Source organism: Protomyctophum bolini, assembly GCF_963924005.1.
Source record: "Protomyctophum bolini genome assembly, chromosome: 14".
NCBI classification, from domain to species: Eukaryota; Metazoa; Chordata; class Actinopteri; order Myctophiformes; family Myctophidae; genus Protomyctophum; species Protomyctophum bolini.
Genome location: NC_137875.1, coordinates 17086496 through 17107281, shown reverse-complemented (window position 1 = coordinate 17107281; position 20786 = coordinate 17086496). Strand labels below are relative to the sequence as shown.

The 20786-nt window shown below is 41.4% G+C and overlaps 2 protein-coding genes across 3 annotated transcripts in view; both read left to right on the top strand.

The window, feature by feature from the left end:
• The first annotated feature begins 66 nt into the window (after nt 1-66).
• Nucleotides 67-4218, top strand: LOC308328201 (uncharacterized protein). 2 transcript variants are annotated; one of them, XM_080781939.1, is made up of 6 exons: nt 67-211; nt 811-863; nt 1243-1442; nt 2396-2449; nt 2705-2766; nt 3024-4218. In XM_080781939.1, exons 1-6 carry the CDS (start codon nt 78-80, stop codon nt 3070-3072), a joined length of 552 nt encoding a protein of 183 aa, XP_080638065.1. In that variant the 5' UTR covers nt 67-77; the 3' UTR covers nt 3073-4218. The 2 variants fall into 2 exon arrangements, with proteins under 2 accessions (XP_080638065.1, XP_080638064.1); XM_080781938.1 differs by having other exon boundaries at nt 2705-4218.
• Nucleotides 4219-4577: 359 nt separating this feature from the next.
• Nucleotides 4578-20786, top strand: part of mertka (c-mer proto-oncogene tyrosine kinase a) — a 28111-nt gene continuing 11902 nt past the window's right edge. Inside the window, exons 1-9 of the mRNA XM_080782418.1 lie at nt 4578-4902; nt 6088-6448; nt 6814-6914; nt 7594-7764; nt 14641-14727; nt 14847-14962; nt 15702-15897; nt 17269-17414; nt 19685-19820. Coding sequence (XP_080638544.1) covers nt 4818-4902; nt 6088-6448; nt 6814-6914; nt 7594-7764; nt 14641-14727; nt 14847-14962; nt 15702-15897; nt 17269-17414; nt 19685-19820 — 1399 coding nt within the window. The 5' untranslated portion in view covers nt 4578-4817. The remainder of the gene's footprint in view (nt 4903-6087; nt 6449-6813; nt 6915-7593; nt 7765-14640; nt 14728-14846; nt 14963-15701; nt 15898-17268; nt 17415-19684; nt 19821-20786) is intronic.

The following is a 20786-nucleotide window of genomic DNA, read 5'->3' as shown; positions in this document are numbered from 1 at the left end:
GAGATAATTCGCTGTCAGTGACATTCAGAGATTCGCTGAATTATTATAAGGATATTGACACTGTACTGTATGTGTTCATGGTGAAGTGGCTGATGTCTCCACTGGAAGACTGGGACCATGGCGTTGCAGCGATGGAGAAGCTGGAGAAAGCTGAAGAGGAGGTGTGCAGCCTGGAGGATGAAGATAGGAGAGCCCTGAAGGAGAACCACAGGTACTGACACCTCTATGATGTTCACACGTCACGTGCTATACAGTAAGTACGTTATTTAGACAATACTGTATGTTATTTCGATGAATGCTATGTTTGAAGTGTACTTGCTCAAATGTCATTTCTGTAACACTTTGTTGTTTGTTGACTAATAAGTACAGACGTTCTGATGTCACTTGTTCATCCCCAGGGTCATGGAAATAATTGGGCCATCTTAGAATCGTCTCATATAAGTCCAAAAATAAACAAAGGTCCCGGCAATATTGTCAGGGACAGGGAGGAGGCTCTGTATTGTTTACGATAGTCAGTCACTCATATTTCATATAGTTTGTTACTGGCGAAAAATGGCTATGGCAATTCAGAATGGGGGAGAAAACGTGACCCAGGTAGGATGCATAAATTACGTCAGACTTTGGTGCTCAAGGGTGAATTATTTTACTCTGATCTTGCACTTTGTAAGTTGCTCTGGATCTTGAGCGTCTGATAAATGCTTAAGATTAATGCAAATTGAATGCTTAAATTGAAAATAGCTTATATTTACTTTTAGAAAACATTGTCAAAATCTCTATTCATTCTCCCGTAATTGTATTCTCCACCTTCAGTGTCCGAACCGAATTCCAGAATGTACCATCCATAAGAATTCCAGAAGATCGAGGTACAATAATAATAAAAAGACAGTACAGTACACAAGGCACACACGCAGGTCAGTCAGTCAGTGTCTGTCTGTCTGTCTGTCTGTCTGTCTGTCTGTCTGTCTGTCTTTCTTTCTTGAACAATTTTTTCTTGAACAAATTTTTAAGAACTCAAACATTGAATAAAGTTCAAAGCTTAGTGAAAGGTACAACACTGCACAAATGGGCCCTTATAAGGGTCCACTTGGCTCCATTTGTACACTCTCAGAGTTAAATTAACACTGAATAGTGAAGAATGCGGTCCCCGAGATCAAACTGGTGGGACCTTGAAATGGAAAATGTTGAGAATCACTGAGCTACAAGTTACAACACTCATCCGTGGCTCCTGTGTGTCTGTCCTAGGGGTTCACCAGGAGACAGTTCTTCTAGGACCGTTGCAGGACGATGGGACTGCTGTCTGCTACACAGACATGGTCCAGAGCAAGAGGCTACAGGTGTGGAAGGTGTGGGAGGAGATGCAACAGCTGCAGAAGGAGATGAAAGAGGAGATGGTGCCTGTTGTCACGACCACTGCCACGCAGACATGCATCCAGGAAGCAACGGTACTTGACAAATATGAGAAGATTGCATTACTGACACAACGTAGGCTATTGCCAGCGTGTCCCTTCACATGGAAATGTAACATCATTTACTAATTTGGCCCTCCAGACAAATGTGTTTACGGAATTGCATAATTCACATAATCAGCCAAATGGCACAGATTATGCAGGCGTAATTTTTCGAACTAATGAACATTACGGTAAATCTGCATGTAGTCATCACTCATCAGTGGTCGAGGTAGAAAATATCACAATGATGTCTAAAACAAACTGTGGGTGGCTGCACCTGGTAAGAGCACATACCACAGTAGTAAGTAAGGCTATATATAGTCCTTACACTGCTCCAGGTTCTAATCGACGATCACGAGGCTCTTCGTTGCATTTCATCCCTTCTCTTTCTTGCATTTCCTGGCTCTAAGGCAGAAATGCAAAAGAATACAATAATCTTTCTGAAACTTTGTTTAATAATGCATCTTTTCAATATTGTGAAGATATTTCAAAGCTGTTCACCTGCTATTGACCTGGGGAAAATCTTGCAATTACGAGCTAAGTTGTCAACCAGGGTTGTCTCAGTGGGAGACCACATCCAACCACAGATGTACTAGTTATTGTATTAAGATACTGTACCATACAGTTAAAATAATGTTGTATTGATGTAAAGTCGTATGATTTGTCATACACGTTACCGCTGTGAAATTTGTTCTCCACATTTGACCCATCTCTTGGAGCGGTGAGCAGCCAAGGAGCTACAGTCGTGCTACACTCAGGAATCATTTGATTAGTTGATTTGACCCCCAATCCAACCCTTTGATGCTGAATGCCAAGCAGGTCTTTGGTATGACCCGGCCGGGGATCGAACACCGACCTCCCAGTTTCAGGGTGGAGACTGTAACCACAAGGCCACTGTCTGGTGTACATTACACCAGACAGCTTATTTCTTCTTCATTCACTTCCAGATAGAGATGATGAGGCTGCGGGTCTCAAATGATCGCTTCAGGAACATAAACAAGGCAAGAAGCCAGTTTGACACTTTTTACTTTAGTTGTCAGAAACATCTCGCATGTAAGATCATCACTCTGCATGTAACTTAGCTCTGTATCTAAACTAAGAATATATATATATATTTTTAAGTTAACTTATTTTGTCTCAACAAGTTTATATTCTCAGTTGATGTTGATTAAAAAAGAAAGTTGATACACGTATGAGGGCCTTAAGGGTTGAAAAGAATATATGAATATTTACATGTTGGTATTGTCTGTCTCCAGGAGTTGGAATACCACATCAACATGCTGCTGGGTGGAGACAATGTAAATAAGACCATGAGAAGGTACACAAGTGAAGCATTTCGCTACTGTCTGCTACTGTTGCTACTCTTGAATTTGAAATGAGTCCTGAAAGAAACTGTGTTGAATTTATGAGGTTTGAAGGTTTCCACCCGACATAGATGATATACTCCATCATGCGTCAGTGTTGCGCAAAAATAATCTTATCTACAAGCTCACAACACGTTGATACGATGCATTGTGTGTTTGTAGATCTGCTATTTATGGTGTGTCAAACTGGATCTTATGTTTCTGCTTACAGGGAAGTGTTGGACAAAATATGGAGCGTTCTGCCACCAGAGAGTGAATAAGTCAACTAGAAAAGAGCGCCAAATCCCAGACAGGCCGGGTTATACCTATAGCAGCCTACCCAGAGCTGTGTCAGTCATTGGGTGCAGGACATGCAGAAGCTGCAGGGGAGATAGTTTGTACGATTAGACGATTAGCTCCCCCGATGGGCAGGAGTGAAAAGCGGTTTTGGAGGTGCACGCTATAGCAGATGAAGCCTGTCAACATGCGATTTGATTGATTGATTGAATACTTTATTAACAGTTTGCATTAGACAAGGACAGGGAAGTAGTACAATACAGTACAAGGTCTGCTAAATAGGATTTATCCAAGAAAGTCTATATGGCTTGTTTCCATTGTGCCTTTTGTACTCAATTCATTGAAGCATTTGATGACAAATATACAATACTATGCAAGAACATCATATAAACGAGTAGAAAACATGATTGGATGTTGCTTTTATGTCATACAAGTCAATCACAGCCATTCAGAAAGGAGTAGTTTGGAGTTACGGTAGGTACTGTACTAACTGTACAAAGTATCAGATCTATAAGCTCACAATGTCCAGGACAGAACCATCGATCCAGGCCAGTCCAGACTGAGTGTAGTCCCTCAGGGCCCTATACTAGTGTATTTTCTGTTTTCTGTTACTGTGGGGAAACCTTTCGATGAAAATAGCCAATCGACAAACTCATAGGGGTTTACAGTACGTGGTTAATGTACATTAGCCTATACTGTGGAAGGCAAATGCCTTTGTACATTGATACATACTGTAGACAGTCTAATCATTTTGTCAGTAATTATGATAATATTTATATTTAAAATTTGATTTATATACACAGTTACACAGTAGTAAAACGACCCTCACTCCAAGTGAGCTAGCTTTGTTGGCAAAGCTCGTTATCTGTCACTGTCATACAGACTAAACAAAAAATACCTTGATGTGATGTCTCTGTTATGATGAAGACAGCAGTTTGATGTGACCCTGAGCTACTTGTTAATTACTGCCTGGAGGGGACCTATCTTTCAGATTAGGTAGTTACAAATGAGTATTTATTTATATTTTTATAATTAATGAGCTCCACAAGTCTATAACCTACAGGTCTGCATTTTATTATCTTTTCAGTTCAAATCAATTCTAGCTTATTCTTGAGTTAGCCAAGCATGCAGTACGCCTATCCTACCACATGGTGGAGGAGTTGGGCAACTTACACAGACGTGCTTAATAAAAACATGTTTTAACAATAAAATTGTCTTTTTTGTCCTCTTTACAAACATCCAAGACACACTGTAAAATATTCAGTGTTACCTATACTTTACCGATTTGTAACTGGAGTTGTAGCCTAACTTTGATTTGAAGATTTTACTGTGCAATGGCAGTGACAAATAATGTAGCCTAACCATAACATATAGGCCTGCTACAATAGACTATTGTGCTGATTCCAGAGGGGGAAGTTGGAGCGGGATAACATTAGCCTACTCTATTTTGTGGACAACTGTTGTTTTCTTCACTCACTAATGTTTGCAGACTCAAGAACCGCCTTCATGGGATGGGATCCCTGTTCTGACGTCAGTCAGAAGAGAAAGTTAACTGTGCTCCTCGCTGCTCCATGAGTTCTCTTGGTCAAACTGCAATGTGCATCAGAACTAGCTGGACGAGTAGAAGTGACGCTGGTGTGCGATGTTGAACAACATTACTGTTATATTGACACGTGTAAAATAGTGGCACTGTAGTGATTGTGGAATTGAAGGGGCCAGCATATGTGTGATGGCCATGGCTCCAACTTGGTTTGGGATTTTCTTCTCTACAGCGACCGTCACCATTGCCTTTATTGCTGTGAATCCAGTCAGAGGTAAGATGTTTGGTTAAAATATCGAATGTATTCTTATCGTTTTATTTGATAATGTTGTTGCAAGGCAAATAATAGGACTCAATTTAGCAACCTAGAGACCGTTGTTACTTTATGTCAGTATAGGCTAGTGTGCGCAACATCTGGAACCCATTAAAATTCTTAAACGTATGCTAGTTAATTCCCAATGCCATAGTCATTTGCCAAATTAAAGCTTAAACATGTAGGCAGTAGGCTATGGCTACATGCAAGAAATAAAAAATAAGTTAAAATCGATTGGAGCTTGTGCGCTCGATCTTTCCTAAATTTCTGACCAATATAGACCTAAAACCATTAAAAAAGAAGTCACATCTCTGCCCACTGCCAGGCCTGATTAAAGAGTGAAAATATGAAATTATTTGTCACGAACACATGCAGGACTATCAATTATCAAAGATGAATATGCCTGCCCTGCACAATTCAATCTTGTCTGGTCTTGACAGCTCTGAGGAGTGATTGTCAAACTTTTTCATATAGGCTATATCAATATTTGGTCTGATTTGGTTATTTATTTATTTAAACTCCAGTTTGTATTTGTTGTAGTAGTAGTGGTGAAGATGAACTATAGATCATTTAAGCTGGCTTGACCTCCCTGTAATCATGTGAAGGACCCCTCACCCCTGGACAACCCCATGCAGAGAACCATTGCATTAATGTAGCTATATAACTCAATGTTTGAAGGTTCTCAAACTTTTAAATTTCAAGGAGTCAAGCAGTTTGGTATGCAAATAGCTCTCAGAGTTACAGATCTGTAAGGGTTCATTTGGTTCCTATAAAACTAGCATTTAGCTGGGGACCATCTGGAATCCTACAAAACCACTGTTATAACTAAGCAAATGGTTAGTTACTACCGTTTTTTTCTATCGTTCTTCAATTGTTTTCTCCCGAACATATGATTTCACCAGCATACTATTTAAGGCTTATTGTTATGATCTTGACCTTGCTGAACAATCACCTCAAAGATAACAGAACACTGCACTACAAAATGTTTCTTCATAATACATTAAACATCATAATAGATTATTTAATAGAATAGAATAAACTCTTAATATACTGTAACACCAGGTATACTAGGTATAACAACTTCTACCATGCTGTACATACTGTACTTTTGCAATGACACATGAACTTTGATTTGACTTCTTGCAGGTCTGCACCACAGGGGTGCGTTTGTTGTACAGGCTGATGCTTATCGTCCTGGACGCCATGGGCGCTCTCCCCTGCCCACTAGGACATCTGAGGCCCTTATTGTACGCCACCACGTGCCCAAGCTGCACTTGAGCCAGGATGACATCAAACGTCTACACTTCAAGCCAACAATAGGCTCAATCCACCTGTCAGAAGGACGCGAGGCCAAGTTCAACTGCTCCATTGACATACCCGATGCCAAGCTGGAGCCCACCATCGTCTGGGTGAAGAACAACAAGGACCTGGCAGCCAACTCAGGGGTTGTGATCAATGACCTGCAGACGTCTACAGATGGGGTTAATACTCTTCTATCCACAGTCAGGTAACAGTAGTATGGCTGCATGGGAAGACACCATTCCATTGCTACACTGGCATGTGGCCTTGTCGTATGTGACTAGTGTGCATATATGTGTAGATGACTGCAAATATACTTTGCACAAGAGACAGAGAAACAGTATATTTATATTCCTCCTACATTTTCTGAGTAATTTCTTTCGAAATAGCAATGTGTGAAAGCTTGTACAGAAAATAACTCTTTCACATCAAGTTAAACTTAAAAGTGACTTTAGATATAAACTACAACATTTTTCTAGCTGAACACATTTTGAATTTTCAGCCAACCTCTGTGGAGGCCTCTTGAAAGAGAGTTTATGAATCTTCATGTACTGTACGTAATGTATATTGCAGCATTAAACCTGTGCAGAGAATGGATGCTGGGGATTACCGCTGCAGACTGAATATCAGTGACGTCATGGTAGAATCTCAGCCTGTCGTCCTCCACGTAGAAGGTGAGACTCATGTTTATACAAGAACGCTTGCCCCTCAAAACGCTCGCCCCACAATTCGGCGACCTCAGAGCGGTCGCCACCAGGTATTCCTAAACTATGCCTAAACCTAGCCTTGTTCCTAAACTTAACCTCAATAAAACTATGCCTAAACCTAGCCTTGTTCCTAAACTTAACCTCAGTAAAGCTATGTCTAATCCTAAACCTATTCCTAACCTTAACCTCAGTAAAACTATGCCTAAACGTAGCCTTATTCCTAAACTTAACCTCAGTAAAATGTATGTCTAATCCTAAACCTATTCTTAACCTTAACCTCAGTAAAACTATGCCTAAACCTAGCCTTATTCCTAAACTTAACCTCAGTAAAACTATGTCTAATCCTAAACCTATTCCTGACCTTAACCTCAGTAAAACTATCCCTAAACCTAGCCTTATTGCTAAACTTGACCTCAGTAAAACGAATACTAGAAGACAAGAACTGCGAGCAGTCCGCCGAGCAATCTGAGAACCCATCGTCAAACAATAAAGGAAAAACAGCGCCCTCTTTTCCTTTGAATTTGTCTCGAGAGACTAGGGGCAGAGTGTTCTGGTTGGTTACCCTTTGAACCATATCGGTGCCACCCGTGTGTGTCTGTGTTACAGTACTGATGCATTTTCGCTGGTCCACTCTGTCGGTTTCTAGGTCTCCCAACGTTCATCAAACATCCAGAGGACAGGAACGTCACAAGGAACACGTCCTTCATCCTGTCCTGTGAGGCCATTGGACCCCCCAACCCTGTCATCATCCGCTGGTTCCGAGATGGATTAGCCGTCAGTGACTTTCACGCATCACCCAGCAACTATACTGTGGCAGGTGAGAGACATCATGCTAAAAAGGAATAAGATATGCACATTCCCACTGCCCAGTTTTTAAATACGGTGCTGGACCCAAAAATGATCAAATGAAGAAAAAAGGGAATGTCTGCACAGGTCCTTTCTGAAGTTCTCAATTTGAGAAAGCCCGGACGGGCGAAACGTTGTTTGGGCTTAATCCCAAGGGGCTTTTAACATGGGATCTAATGGGATGACGTAGTTGAGATACTATCGATGACACGCTGTTTTGGCTCGGCCCTCTCCGACGCGGTGGGAGGGATTTTTCATAGCAGTGGCTACTAGCCCGCCCCAACTTCACACAGCATTGAACAGGCTGTATAGAGCCTTATAGTTGCATTTTCGAATAGTATCACAACTTTGTCATAATTAAACTCAGACAAAGTAGATGCCAGCGTGATACTCTGCCTTTAAAATAAAAAGAGCAAACATATCGTGTACGGACATTCCCTTTTTTTCTTCAGGTGAGAGACATCAGCCACAATGCGATCAACATAGCTTTTAGCTTTTTGTGTGCGCGGGACTTTTAAAAGCATCTGGTCAGCTGAGTAGCCTAATTTAAAATAAACAAATATACAAACAGTGGAGTTTTTTCAGTGGAGAATTGATTCTAAATTTGACTGGCAGGGAGGCTAGAATGAGTCAGGAGTCTGGCAGCAGCATTTTGGGAAAGTTGTAGTCTGGAGAGGGATGAGCTAGCAACTCCTGAGTACAGAGAGTTGCAGTGCATTGAGAGAAAGGGTTTGATTTTGGCGATCTGCCTGAGTTGGCATTTACCTGTTTGTCGAATTTAAGTGCATACACAGTGCACAGTACTGTACACACAGTAAGGGTCTATGTAACCAAATAGACTCTATTTGGTTACATTAGTACACTCTCAGAGTTAAATTAACTGTGTATGTCCATTGTCCACAGGCATGATAAATGCCTGTGGACCCTTTTTAATAGGGGTAACAGAGTGTTGAGTAGGTCTTCAGCATGCATGCTTCTATATGTGCAACCTCAGCATGTGTGCCAGGCTGCTTACTACAATGACATTTTCACCATGGTCATCATCCCCCCCCCCCCAGTCAAGCAGAGTCAATGCTCTTTATAACACCATTTTGACAACAGTGTTAATCGGACACTGTTTCCTTTTATCTAACAATCACAGATTGTCACTTTGGTGAAACTGGGAATACCACAGACAAAAAACTGTCTAAGTCCACACTATTTATCGATAATGTATAAATGTTAGATAAGGAGTCAGGAGAACGAGGCCTTTTCGTGGAGGGGTCAGAATGAAATTTGGACTGTTTTTCGTCTGTGGTACTCAGACATTAGTTGTCAGACATTAGTTGAAGTACGGGTCCTTCACTGGAATGAAAGCCATTATTAGGAATCTCATTATGTTCTCAGCCTGGAGCTGAAGTGGATTCTTTCCTCTCCTTTAAGTAAACATTTATCCACTTTTTGAGGGGCGCTAGCCCTTCCTATACTGTACAGCTTTTGTCCCCACACGTCTCATATTTGCCATTGATAATGAAAGGAGAAATTAGGTCAAATGTCCACCAATTATGACGTACATTTGTGTGCAACACAAACATTAAATGCCATTGACAATGAAGGGAAATGTTACGTCATATGTAGATGAGCAAATCGGCTAACGAATCACATAAATTCAGTTGTTCATGAGATTATGTATATAATGATAAGAGCGCCCCTCACTTCACACGGGTGTGATTTTGTAACATAAGCGTTTTCCTCCAGGCTACTTCATGGCCCTTCATTTACCACCGGGGCCCAGCGAGGTATTCCTGCTGTGAAGTGTGTGAGTGGTTGTGTTGCTGGCGTGGATGGGGGAGGGTTAAAGGTTCAGAGCTGTGTTTTGGTCCAGCGTGTGCAAGGGCTTGAGCAGTGAAGGGATGGGGGGTTCTGCTCTTCTGCACTGGGAGAGTGTTCGGGGGTTGGCTGTTGGCTCCTGCCACAAAGGCTTCATTCATGGGACGTCCCACTGTCCTGTGAGGAGGGGCTAGAAAAGGAGGCTGGTAGGCTGGCAGAGCTCGCTCTGATTTAGATCTCTGCAATACCAACCAGATACCTCATAAACATCTAGAGCTTGATGTCCTTTTCACAACTTTGGCTCTCTTTTTGAGGGGCGCTAGCCCCTCCTATATACAGCTTTTGTCCCCACAAAATGTCCGCAACACAAACATTAAATGCCATTGACAATGAACGTGTCCACACACGTCTCATATTTGCCATCGACAATAAAAGGAGAAATTAGGTAAAATGTCTGCCAAATCTGACATAAATTTGTGGCAACAGGCATTCTGATTGGCCAGTACGAGATGATCCATGATGATGTACGATGATAAGAGCAGAGCGCCCCTCACTCACAGCTGACATGATATGTGGAGAGAGGCTTTCTTTCTGCTGTCTCTGACGATGATGGATGACTTACTTCCATCATCAGTCATCATCATGACTACTCTACAAGGCTCATCTCTCTCTTAAAGGCACATTGCACTGTGCTTGGGCATGCTTGTACGCACACCATAGCCCTTGTAGTGGTGGTGGTGCCGGTATATGCGGCAGAGCAAACTGAATAGGATCTTGCAGGAACAAGAAGGTGGCCATTATCCCATTACTTTATGGACTGTTCAGGTGATCTGTGGATTATGAATCTGTGTCAGCGAGTCATAGTGGACTTCTTTTCCTTTTCAGTTGCCGTTTGTTGGTAGTAGTAATGTGTGTGTGTGTGTGTGTGTGTGTGTATATATATATATATGTGTGTGTGTGTGTGTGTGTGTGTATATGTATATATATGTTTGGTTGTCATCTTATGTTCATGATAAGATCAGTTAAAGTTAGTTATTTGTGTTGTCATTACTAAAGGACTAAAACAAACATTAGCACACGTTGCTTAAACAAACATTATGTTGTAATTGATGTTGTAAGATGATAAGAGCGCCCCTCACTTCACACAGGTGTGATTTTTTATTTATAGGCCATGTGGGGGACAGCAGTACTACAGGTTCCTTGCTTCTGTTATGAGAAGTTAACTTAATTATAGCATTCAGGATATGGAAAGCCTTCTCGCCAACATTGCAGGACAGCTTAATGACCTGTCCCAAAGCTGTAGCATTTTCTAGATTCCCTTTAGTACAGTGGCATAAAAAAGGAAATAGGAATAGTTTTCACCGAATCTAATTAAGACACAGCATTTGAGGAGTAGAAAGCTGTATTCCTTCTTTTAACCACTTAAAAAGTTTCTTTATTCATACGTCTGCTAGCATTTCACACTAAACAAATCTCTTCTCTGAAAATAGCCAATCTACAAGCTCAGTCATAATGACACAGATCTGTTATTTTGGCAGAATGTTTGCCTCTGAATAGGGACGTTGGGTTTATTTGGCTGAATAGAGCAGAAATCTGGCCCTGTGTTTGATGCCTTGATGTGAAATCGGGAAAAAGTCTAGCCTAGTAAGTATGGAGTGCTCCAAAACCTGATAATTACAGGTTGCTGTGTCCACTATGTGAGACGTCCAGTGTATATAGATTATACATTTGGCTCCTCCAATCCAGCCCACTCTGCAGTTACTGAAGTTCTCCACTCATTTCTGATGTTTCCATTTGAATGGCCAGCAGCTGTGTTACTCCCACATCTCAACTTTTTTTGTTTTTTCCATTACTTTCATCCGTGAAGTGAAATGAAACAGGAAAGGCTGAGTTTAGTTGACCTTTGTTCATTTCCCTTTATTTGCTTACACTTGTGTGATCCGTGAGTTTAACTAGCTTAAACCCTATATAATTAGTTCTGGCGTCCTCCAAGGGTCTATACATTCACTCTACACCAAAGTATTTGCCAAAAATAATGTGACCCCATGTGAGCTTGCAGATCTGCTTTCTTTGCAGAATGTTCACCCAAGAATTGTGACACGAGTGTTCATGTCGGTTTTGTTATGGGAAAAATATATACATCCAATCCAAGTGAAGCTGAATCCAACACTATCAAAAACAAGCATGCTTCTCTTGAATGCCATGTCCCCAAAGCCCAAGAGGAAGAGGGCATGCACCCTGAGCTAACTCTGTGCTTCTCTCACCGTGGTGTGAACTCTACATAAAAGACTACATGTCCCACAGACATCCTTCTTAAAACAGGAAGAAACAATAGGCACAAAAGGAGGTGTCAGGGGGTCCAGGGAAGGGCCAAACCCATTGACATTCTCTCAAATAGCATACCTTGCCTTGAGGTTACACATAACAATCAGATATATAAAAGTACTTCAGTTGATAACAAAGCAGCATGGAATGCTTAAAGTAATGAGACATTGTACAAAGATCAGCCATTTCATATTTCCCACTACAGTCTATGACCTTTAAGTGAGGCTGTCAGTGGGGTTATGTACTGTACTAAAGGTGCTTTGTCCATTTTGCCCCTCTGCCAAAGCCGTTATGAAACTCCCTTTGTGACCAGGCTGCAGATTGCCCAGCGCCCACCATGCCCCAGCCAGCAGCAGACCCAGCATGGTTTTTCTGACCTCAGAATGAAGGCTTTATTTATTTGGTTGCACAGCAAGCGAGGATGCAACTAACTGTCCGGTAAACGTTTGCGTTGAAGTTGGCACGACGAGGGTTAGACGTTTTGAGCTTGTAGAGTATCGATAATGTTTATCGATTTTTTTTTTTTTATATTTGTTTTAAATAATCAATTAACTTGATAGTTCAATTAAAGGACCACTGTGGGCAGTTCAGAAACCGTCTTCCAGTGACATCATCATTAGGCAGATTATTTTTTAAACAAGATTTTTTTTACAATAATGTTTAGATTTTCATTATCGTGAGAACGATGGCTTCCATTTTCGCATTGCAACTTTTCAGGACGAAAAGAAAGCCTGCTGTTTTTTATTAGCTTGTATTCCCCATCAATGATGTCACTGGAAGACATTTATAGCAGCAAGCTATATAGGATTGCACAAGACAAAATGGAAGCAATGAGGAGGCGTCACATCCACTTTATCCTCTGATCATTGTCAGAGCTTTCGTTGCTCCCCATTGTATGTGGGAGGCAACAGTCTGGCTAGGGAGACTATCATTCATTCATCCCAGACCACCTTTGATGTGGTGGCGTACAAGGTTTGGATATTTCTGTAAAACACTGTGGCAACAAACCTGTTATCTGGCCTGGTGAGAGATGGAAAGGGGAAGCTGTTTTTGGTGGAATTTGGCATGTCAGCGCTAGCTCATCTCTCTCCATCACTGTAGTTACCTATAGCCACTAGCCAAATACATAAAAGACTGACTGGCTTTTTATTTTAACCACTTAATAAGTCCTGGCTATAACCTACTTACAACAAATAGCAAAAATAGGCAATCTATAAACTCAAAATGCATTACGATGTGACTTGTGTTGTGAGCTTGTAGATGAGCAATTGTTTGTTGAAAGTGGCTCACAGCCAATCAGGCAAATTCGAAAAAGGTGAGACACATTCCACACATAGGCCTGCTGCGCCAGATGACAACCCTTTACCCACTAGCCACTACCACACCAAAGTCAAAGATTTGGTATGTGACCAAGTGATTTATGATGTCAAGTCGATCAAGTCAAGTCAATTTGATTTATATAGCATTTAAAAACAACAGCAGTTGACCCAAAGTGCTTTCCAGAACAGGTAGACCGTAGTCCATCACAGTGCAATAATAAAACATAAAATTGTAATACAATCGAAAAAAGCAGGCCAAATCAAACACAATAACAACAAAAACAATGAACAACAATAAACACTTGTTAAAAAGCCAGACTAAAAAGGTGTGTTTTCAGGTTGGATTTAAAAATCTCCAGGGTCTGGGCTAGCCTTGATGTGGAGTGGAAGATTATTCCAAAATGTAGGTCCAGCTAGAGAGAAAGCCCGATCACCTTTTGTTTTCATATTTGAATGGGGGACTGCAATGAGTTTGAGAGTTCAGAAATGTAGGAAGGGGCAAGGCCGTTTAGGGATTTAAATACAAAGAGGAGTGATTTGAATTGAATGCGACTTGAATCTTGAATCTTGAATGTGACTAATCCAGTCTGGCCTAGGTTGTGATATCGGCATGTAGCCTATTTATTATGCAAACGCTGGCTGCATGCATGGATGATATGGCAGTGTTTGACCTAGTTTGCTTCCTGACACTGCAACTCAAGGCCGATTAGTCTGCAATAATTTTGAGGAATGTAAACAAAAACATCAGTTTCCGAGATCAACACTAGAAAAAGAAAAAAAAAGAGCACAGAAGAGACATTATTTAGAAGCCATCTCTGTCCTTTTCTAACTGGCCAGCCTTGTGGCCATTGAGGGGTAGTCAGTGTGTGACTACTGGCTAGTAACAGAAAAAGCAACTGGTTTGTTGTCAGAGTATACTGTATAATCATGGAGAGGCTTTGATTGTAGCTTGATACATCAGGTTCTGTCTGTTGGGTGCACATTTGAGGAATGAGGAAATGTTGACGGATGAGGAAAGGACTGATTCATCATGAATATTTTCATGTACGTCCTACACACCAGTTCCCCTGCTATATCTGACTTTGCTTTCCTGTCCCTTTGTTCTAGACACATCACACCTGACCTGACCGACACTTAACAACCCTGTCGTCCCCATTTTTTAGGCAAAGAGATTATTTGTTTTTGTTTTTAAATTATGTAATAAATAAAAGCTGGTCCACAAGCTCATAATGCATTGCAAGCAAGCTTGTAGATGGTCTGTGGGAAATCTTCATTTAATATCTCATCGTTCAAAAGCTATCAAAGGTTTGCCTCTTACGATGTCCAATTCTGTTCTTATTTAAGAAATGTAGTGCTACATTTCCAAGTCAAAACTCATCATGTTCCATCTACAGGTGAGGATAAATATACGTATTTCGGCTGCGAAGCAAAAAACAGCAAAGGCGTTGCTACGTCCCAAGAAGCTAGGATTAACATCAGAGGTAATGTGGGGGGGGGGGCACCTTTTTTGGACTCTAAAGCACATTTTTGAATATTTTCAAGTGCAATAAGAAACAATAATAATAATAGTATATTTATTTATTTGATGTCTGTACTATAGTGCTCCCTGGTCCTGTCTCTGAAGTTACCATAGTGGAGAGGCAGTCCAATAAACTCATCTTGAGATGGACCCCTGGACATGATGGCTACTCTCCACTCTCCAAGTGTCACATTAGGGTAAGCTTTCTATTGACTGACCACACTGATAGCGAAGGGCTGGGCAATATATCAAAATTATATCTATATCATGATGTGAGATTAGATATCGTCTCTTCCTGGTTTTAACCACTTTCAACCTGGTGTCCTATTTTGGACACCAGGTTATAGGGGTAAATTTACCAAAATATATTTGCGTCACGCTGTGAGCTTGTAGATTCACTATCCGTCATATGACCAATAGCAAAGTATATAGGGCTTAAGACATAAAGGGGGATACCACTCATTTTAGAGTTGTAATAAAAATAATTCCCCCTTCTGTTTAGCCTAGGTATTCCCCTTTGGTTACATGGACGGATTAACATGCATACAGCCCTTGGCACAAACTCTCCACACCTAGCTCCAGGGATCTGGGCACATGCAGACTTTGTACGTTAATATGTCATTGAATGGTTAATGGGTGCATTGCCAGATTCCTATCAGATTCAGCTTAAACGGCATTGTCACATCACATGATTAACGATGTAAGAGTGGGCAAAGTTCTGTCCAAACCAAATATTCAATGTACAATATTACATTAGGTTACATTACAGTAAAGTTACCTGACTGTTCTATGTTGTATTATTGGCCTTACTATAGCCGCACCCAAACTATCTTCAAATTATCACTCAATATACTGTATTTTGTTGATGATTCCAGCCCTATGATAACATTGCTATTTTATTAATGGAACCCACGTGTTTTTCCATGTCTATCCAAGGTTAAAGAAGTCAGCCGGAGGAAAGGGGAAGTGACAAATACCAGGTTTGTGAATGTCACCACAATGCCCCCAGTATTCCAGAGCGAGGTTCCTGGACTGCAGGCCATGACGTGGTACAACATTAGTGTGTCCTGCAGCAATGAGGTGGGACCGTCCCCCGTCACATTCTGGATTCAGAGCAACACCACGGAGGGAGGTAGGCGTGCTCTAGGAACCATGTTCTAGTTGCACTTTCTTTGATGATGATGCACCAAAGAGTGTCTCAACAGGCAATGAAGTGACAGGGACAAAAACCCTGTCAAACCTTTCTTGGCAAAGGCGTTAAGCTATCATGACAGATTCCAAAATAGGCCTCTGTAGCGAATCCACATTAAACCTGGCTTCCATGTTCCTATCAAACTAGGCTACTTCCACATTTCCCAATTTTTTTTACAAATGTTCAAGATTTGTCAAAATGTTAGCTGATCGTCACCATTATTTCACAATTTCTCAAGATTCGTCAAAAACAGCCTGTTTTTGAATAGCCGAAGTATGAAATAGGTCTTATGAGGTTAGAGAGTGCCTCGTCAAAAACATGGTCTTAGGCTGACCTACCTGCACTGGACACCGCGGGAGTTCTCTTCCTAGATGTGTCACATCCACTATATCTGTTGGCTTTTCCTGAGGGGACACATAGGAAACAGCAGCAGTTTCACCAAGAAAAAAGGCAGCACTTTACTGGGAGGAGCTGCTTCCGGCTTCCTTCCTGAAGGAATGTTTCAGTTGATAGATTTAATATTTGCCTGTGCCAGAAATGTTCTAGTGCTTCACATAGCAAGCCTCTGTAAAGCGCTGATCCAAAATAGTGGAGGCTCGGCTCAATTGGAGTTTCCACATTCCTCGCATTTTTTCCGTTATTGTCGACATAGCTCTTTAATTGAAGTCCTTTTATGTTGTAATCCACTCATTCTCAACGGTCTGACCCCGGAGAGCACCAGGGGTCTAAATGGACACAGGTCTGTAACAGGTCTGTAACGCTGAGAGTGTACCATTTGTACTTTCTCGGGTCTTGTTGTACAGTCTCTGACTTAAACTAACACTGAGGATTTTACAGTGTAAATTGGGATCATGGAGGAAAAAACACGTTCATCTATCCCCTAATGCATATGAAACCGTGTATCTTTGAAATTAAAACGATTTAGAATCACTGAATTAAACTATACTAGAGACCAATCTACTGCTTATTTAACTCAGAGAATGTACAATTACACTCTCCTGTAAGGGTCCATTTGGACCACTGACCCGACGTTGAGAACCAGTCGTGTATGACTGCGTTCACATGGGCAAATTTAATTGTCAATGGAAGCCAGCGACATGAAGATACAAAGATACATCCGACGTTTGTTGCTGCTGCAAAATGCTACAACAGCTACGAAAAAGTTGAGCTGGTTTCAACTATACGCTACAAAGATACAAAGCTACAAATGTAATATACTCTGTAGCTTTGCACCTTTGTATTTTTTGCATCTGCCTGCCGTTGTGAGTTCAGACGTAACCTTTCTCCATCCTTTCCTTGCTGTGTCCCCAGTGCCATCGGTGTATCCGCGTAACGTCACCATACAGCTGAACGAGTCGATGCTGGTGATCAAATGGAATCCTCCAGCCGCCGATAAGATCAATGGAATCCTTCGTGGTTATGATGTTGTTGTGAGACACACCAATCATGTGGAGAGGGTGAGTTTCCTAACCATGCCCCCAATGGCTGATTTGAGCCATATTACCTTTATTAGCCCATCGTCGATTTGAGCTTTTAATAGTTTCTCAAAATCCTGTCCAGGAACCATGAGGGATCCAAATGGACCCTTAAAGGGCCACTTCACCCCTTTCCTGAAAAGTCACAGTTTTGGACATATGAGGTTTCCACCCGACAGAGACGATTGTCGCCATCACCTGCTGTTTGTACTGTGTGTTTTCAGACTAATCTGTTAGTGACTCAGTATTACTTTGTAGATCAAATGGAAGTAGAGATGAGAAGTTGTACTTGTTACGCATACTGCTCCCTAAGGAGGTTGGTAATGTACTCACAGTTGTGTGACTACACTCCTCCAGTGCCCTCTAGTACAATAGTGTGTTTCCTGGTCTTCCTGTCTGTGTAGTAGTTGACAGGAAACTGACGCTGTAAAAAAAGGTTTACATTTTTTTTGTTTTGTTGATCCAGCATGTGGGCTTGAGTCATCACGGAATATGGGATACAAAGGGATTATGCACTGTTGGGCTCCCCGATATCCATGTGCGCTGTCCGGTCAAGTGGTGATGTCACTACAGACAAAGGCTTTTGTTATTACGGCAGCAGTGACTGGAAATGCAGCGTAAAGGACAGTTGTTTCTCCCTCAGGGTCAGCTGTTCCTGTTGTATAGATCAATGGTTAATCAGTTATTTATATTTTGATGACTCTTTAGGATATGGATTAGAGCTATATTATACTGTCACCTGCTCCTTAACCTGCAGTATTCACATTGCTTTGGAAAGGTCAGCGGTATTCAAGAATGTGGTCTAAACGTGAATAGGTTGACGTTTCCCTCATGCACGGTTTCACTGACCGCAGACACCATGCATGGCATTAATCATGAGGGACTAATTGTTCCAACCTAACCTAGTCACACTGTCAGCATGTTGGTGACGGAGAGGAACCCCACATGCTGCCATGTGCTGTTGTGAAACACTGGGTTCTGTCTGTCACATGTCTTCGCAACATCTCAGCGCAACAAGCTTATCCAACAAGTCCGTCTGCTTCCCCTTTTCTCAGGGAGTTTGTTTCCTTCTCTTTTAGTCAGCGTTAGATCCATGTTATTGAAAGGGTAAGAGGATCGTCCTCTTCCTTGTGTTTGGGAATTTCTGAAAGATTTGTCTTTCTTTCGTATTATCGGAAAAGGAGAAAAGGAGAAACAACAGTATTGTAGGAATGTGGCAGGCAACGTGGAATGTGTTTTGTGACTTTTGTCCACTTCCAGCCATCTCTACTATGCACCTGTCTCCTTTTATATACACTACAACATAAAGAAACAAACCCATATGGGTGTTGTGAAGACCCTGGTTTCTTAAAGGAAATATGAGGGGAAACGGCTCATGAACCAGAGTTGAACCCATGACATTGCGTATGAGTAATATTCCCCTAATTTCTGATTCCTTCTTAGTTGCGCAAAAATAGCAGATCTACAACAAGCTTATAAGTAAGTAAGTAGGTAGAAGAGGTTTAAGCTTATTGTTGGTATTAGCCAGAGCATAGCCATCCCCGTTTCACAATGCGCTTGACCTCTGGGAGATGCATTGCTGAGTTGGAGCGCAACACCTACCATCAGTACTTATCGCACAACTTGCCTCACGCTGAGTTGGCAGAGCTCTGCCGACTGAGCTACGCGAACACACAAGCTTATAGAACTCTGTTTCCGGTGTGCTACACCGGCGCAACTGAGTATACTGTGTACATCATGCTATAGCCTCCTCTTGAGTGCCCACAACAACTCCTAAATAAAGTGTGTGTGTTCATGAATGCAAATATAAATCAGTAAATTAGGTTTCAGGTTACGGTTCTTGTGCTTTACCATAAGGACTGTCTAGCTGTCGCTCCCCATATAACCTAATTCCCTCTGCCACGTCTGACTTTGTCTCTTCAAAGACAATGATTAACATTAGCAGCATGCATATAGTCTGTTTGAGGGCCATGTTTAACTGGTGTCGTAACATGATCCATCATAGAATTTGCATCATCGTGTGTTTGTGTGTGTGTGTGTGTGTGTGTGTGTGTGTGTGTGTGTGTGTGTGTGTGTGTGTGTGTGTGTGTGTGTGTGTGTGTGTGTGTGTGTGTGTGTGTGTGTGTGTGTGTGTGTGTGTCTGTGTCTCTGTGTGTGTGTGTGTGTGTGTGTGTGTGTGTGTGTGTGTGTGTGTGTGTGTGCGTGTGTGCGTGTGTGCGTGCGTGCCGTGCGTCCATGCGTGTGCCTTTCAGTTTCATAGTTACACCAACATGGCCATTGTGCCTCTGAAGGTCTTCAACACCACCTACTTTGTGGAGGTGGCCGCCTGCACCCAGGCAGGCAGTGGAATGGTCAGCCCAATAGTCCGCTTCTTTGTGCCAGACTACAGTAAGATCCTTTTGGTGCATCTCCTCATTTCATCAAATAGAAACTGTTAACTTCATGAACTCAGTGGTCAGTGGTCAAACAGGGCGTTAGTCATATTCTATTACATTGTAATTGCATTGCTCTCCTACGAAAAGACAAACTATTGATGCAGTTTATCTTCAGGCTACAAAAAGTATTTAAAGGCCGCAAATCAACTTGTCACTCTTTAAGAACTAGAGCGTTGTTATTCATTATGGGAGCTTTGCAATGCTGTGACACAATTGATAAAGTGTTATTTGTTAATCCTAATTTAATATCCGTCTTTCAGTCAAATAAACTCAGAGTCATTATCATGTCACTTAAAATGGCTTTACAATAATAATAATCATTATTAACAACAACAACAACAACAACAACAACAACATTATTATTATTATTATTATTTTAATGCAGTTCAGGTTAGTGCTCTGTATTAAATGGTACATAGGACCTTTATCCAAAGTGCTTTAGAATGTGCATTACATTCACAGTTCACACACATACTAGGCACTAACCTGCTCATCGGGAGCAGTTATGCTGCGTTCACACTGGCAGATGCAAAAGATACAAAGATACAAAGGTGCAAAGCTACACAGCGTATTTGTAGCTTTGTATCTTTGTAGCTGAAGTTGAGAAGTAGCTTTTGCAGCAGCTACAATTAAATGTTGGGTGTATCTTTGTATCTTCATTTCGCTGGCTTCCATTGACAATGAATGGTAGACTGTATCTTTGCATATGAGTAAGTAAGTAAAGTTTATTTATAGAGCACCTTTCACAGACAATTACAGTCACAAAGTGCTTTAACAACAATAAAATTAAAACAAGTCAATAGTCAATAAAACAAGTCAAGAACTAAATCACTAATAAAACAAGACAAAATAGACAAAATAGAGTGAATGCAGCATTAGAGTTTCGGCGTCTTGCTCAAGGACTCTTCAACCTTAACCC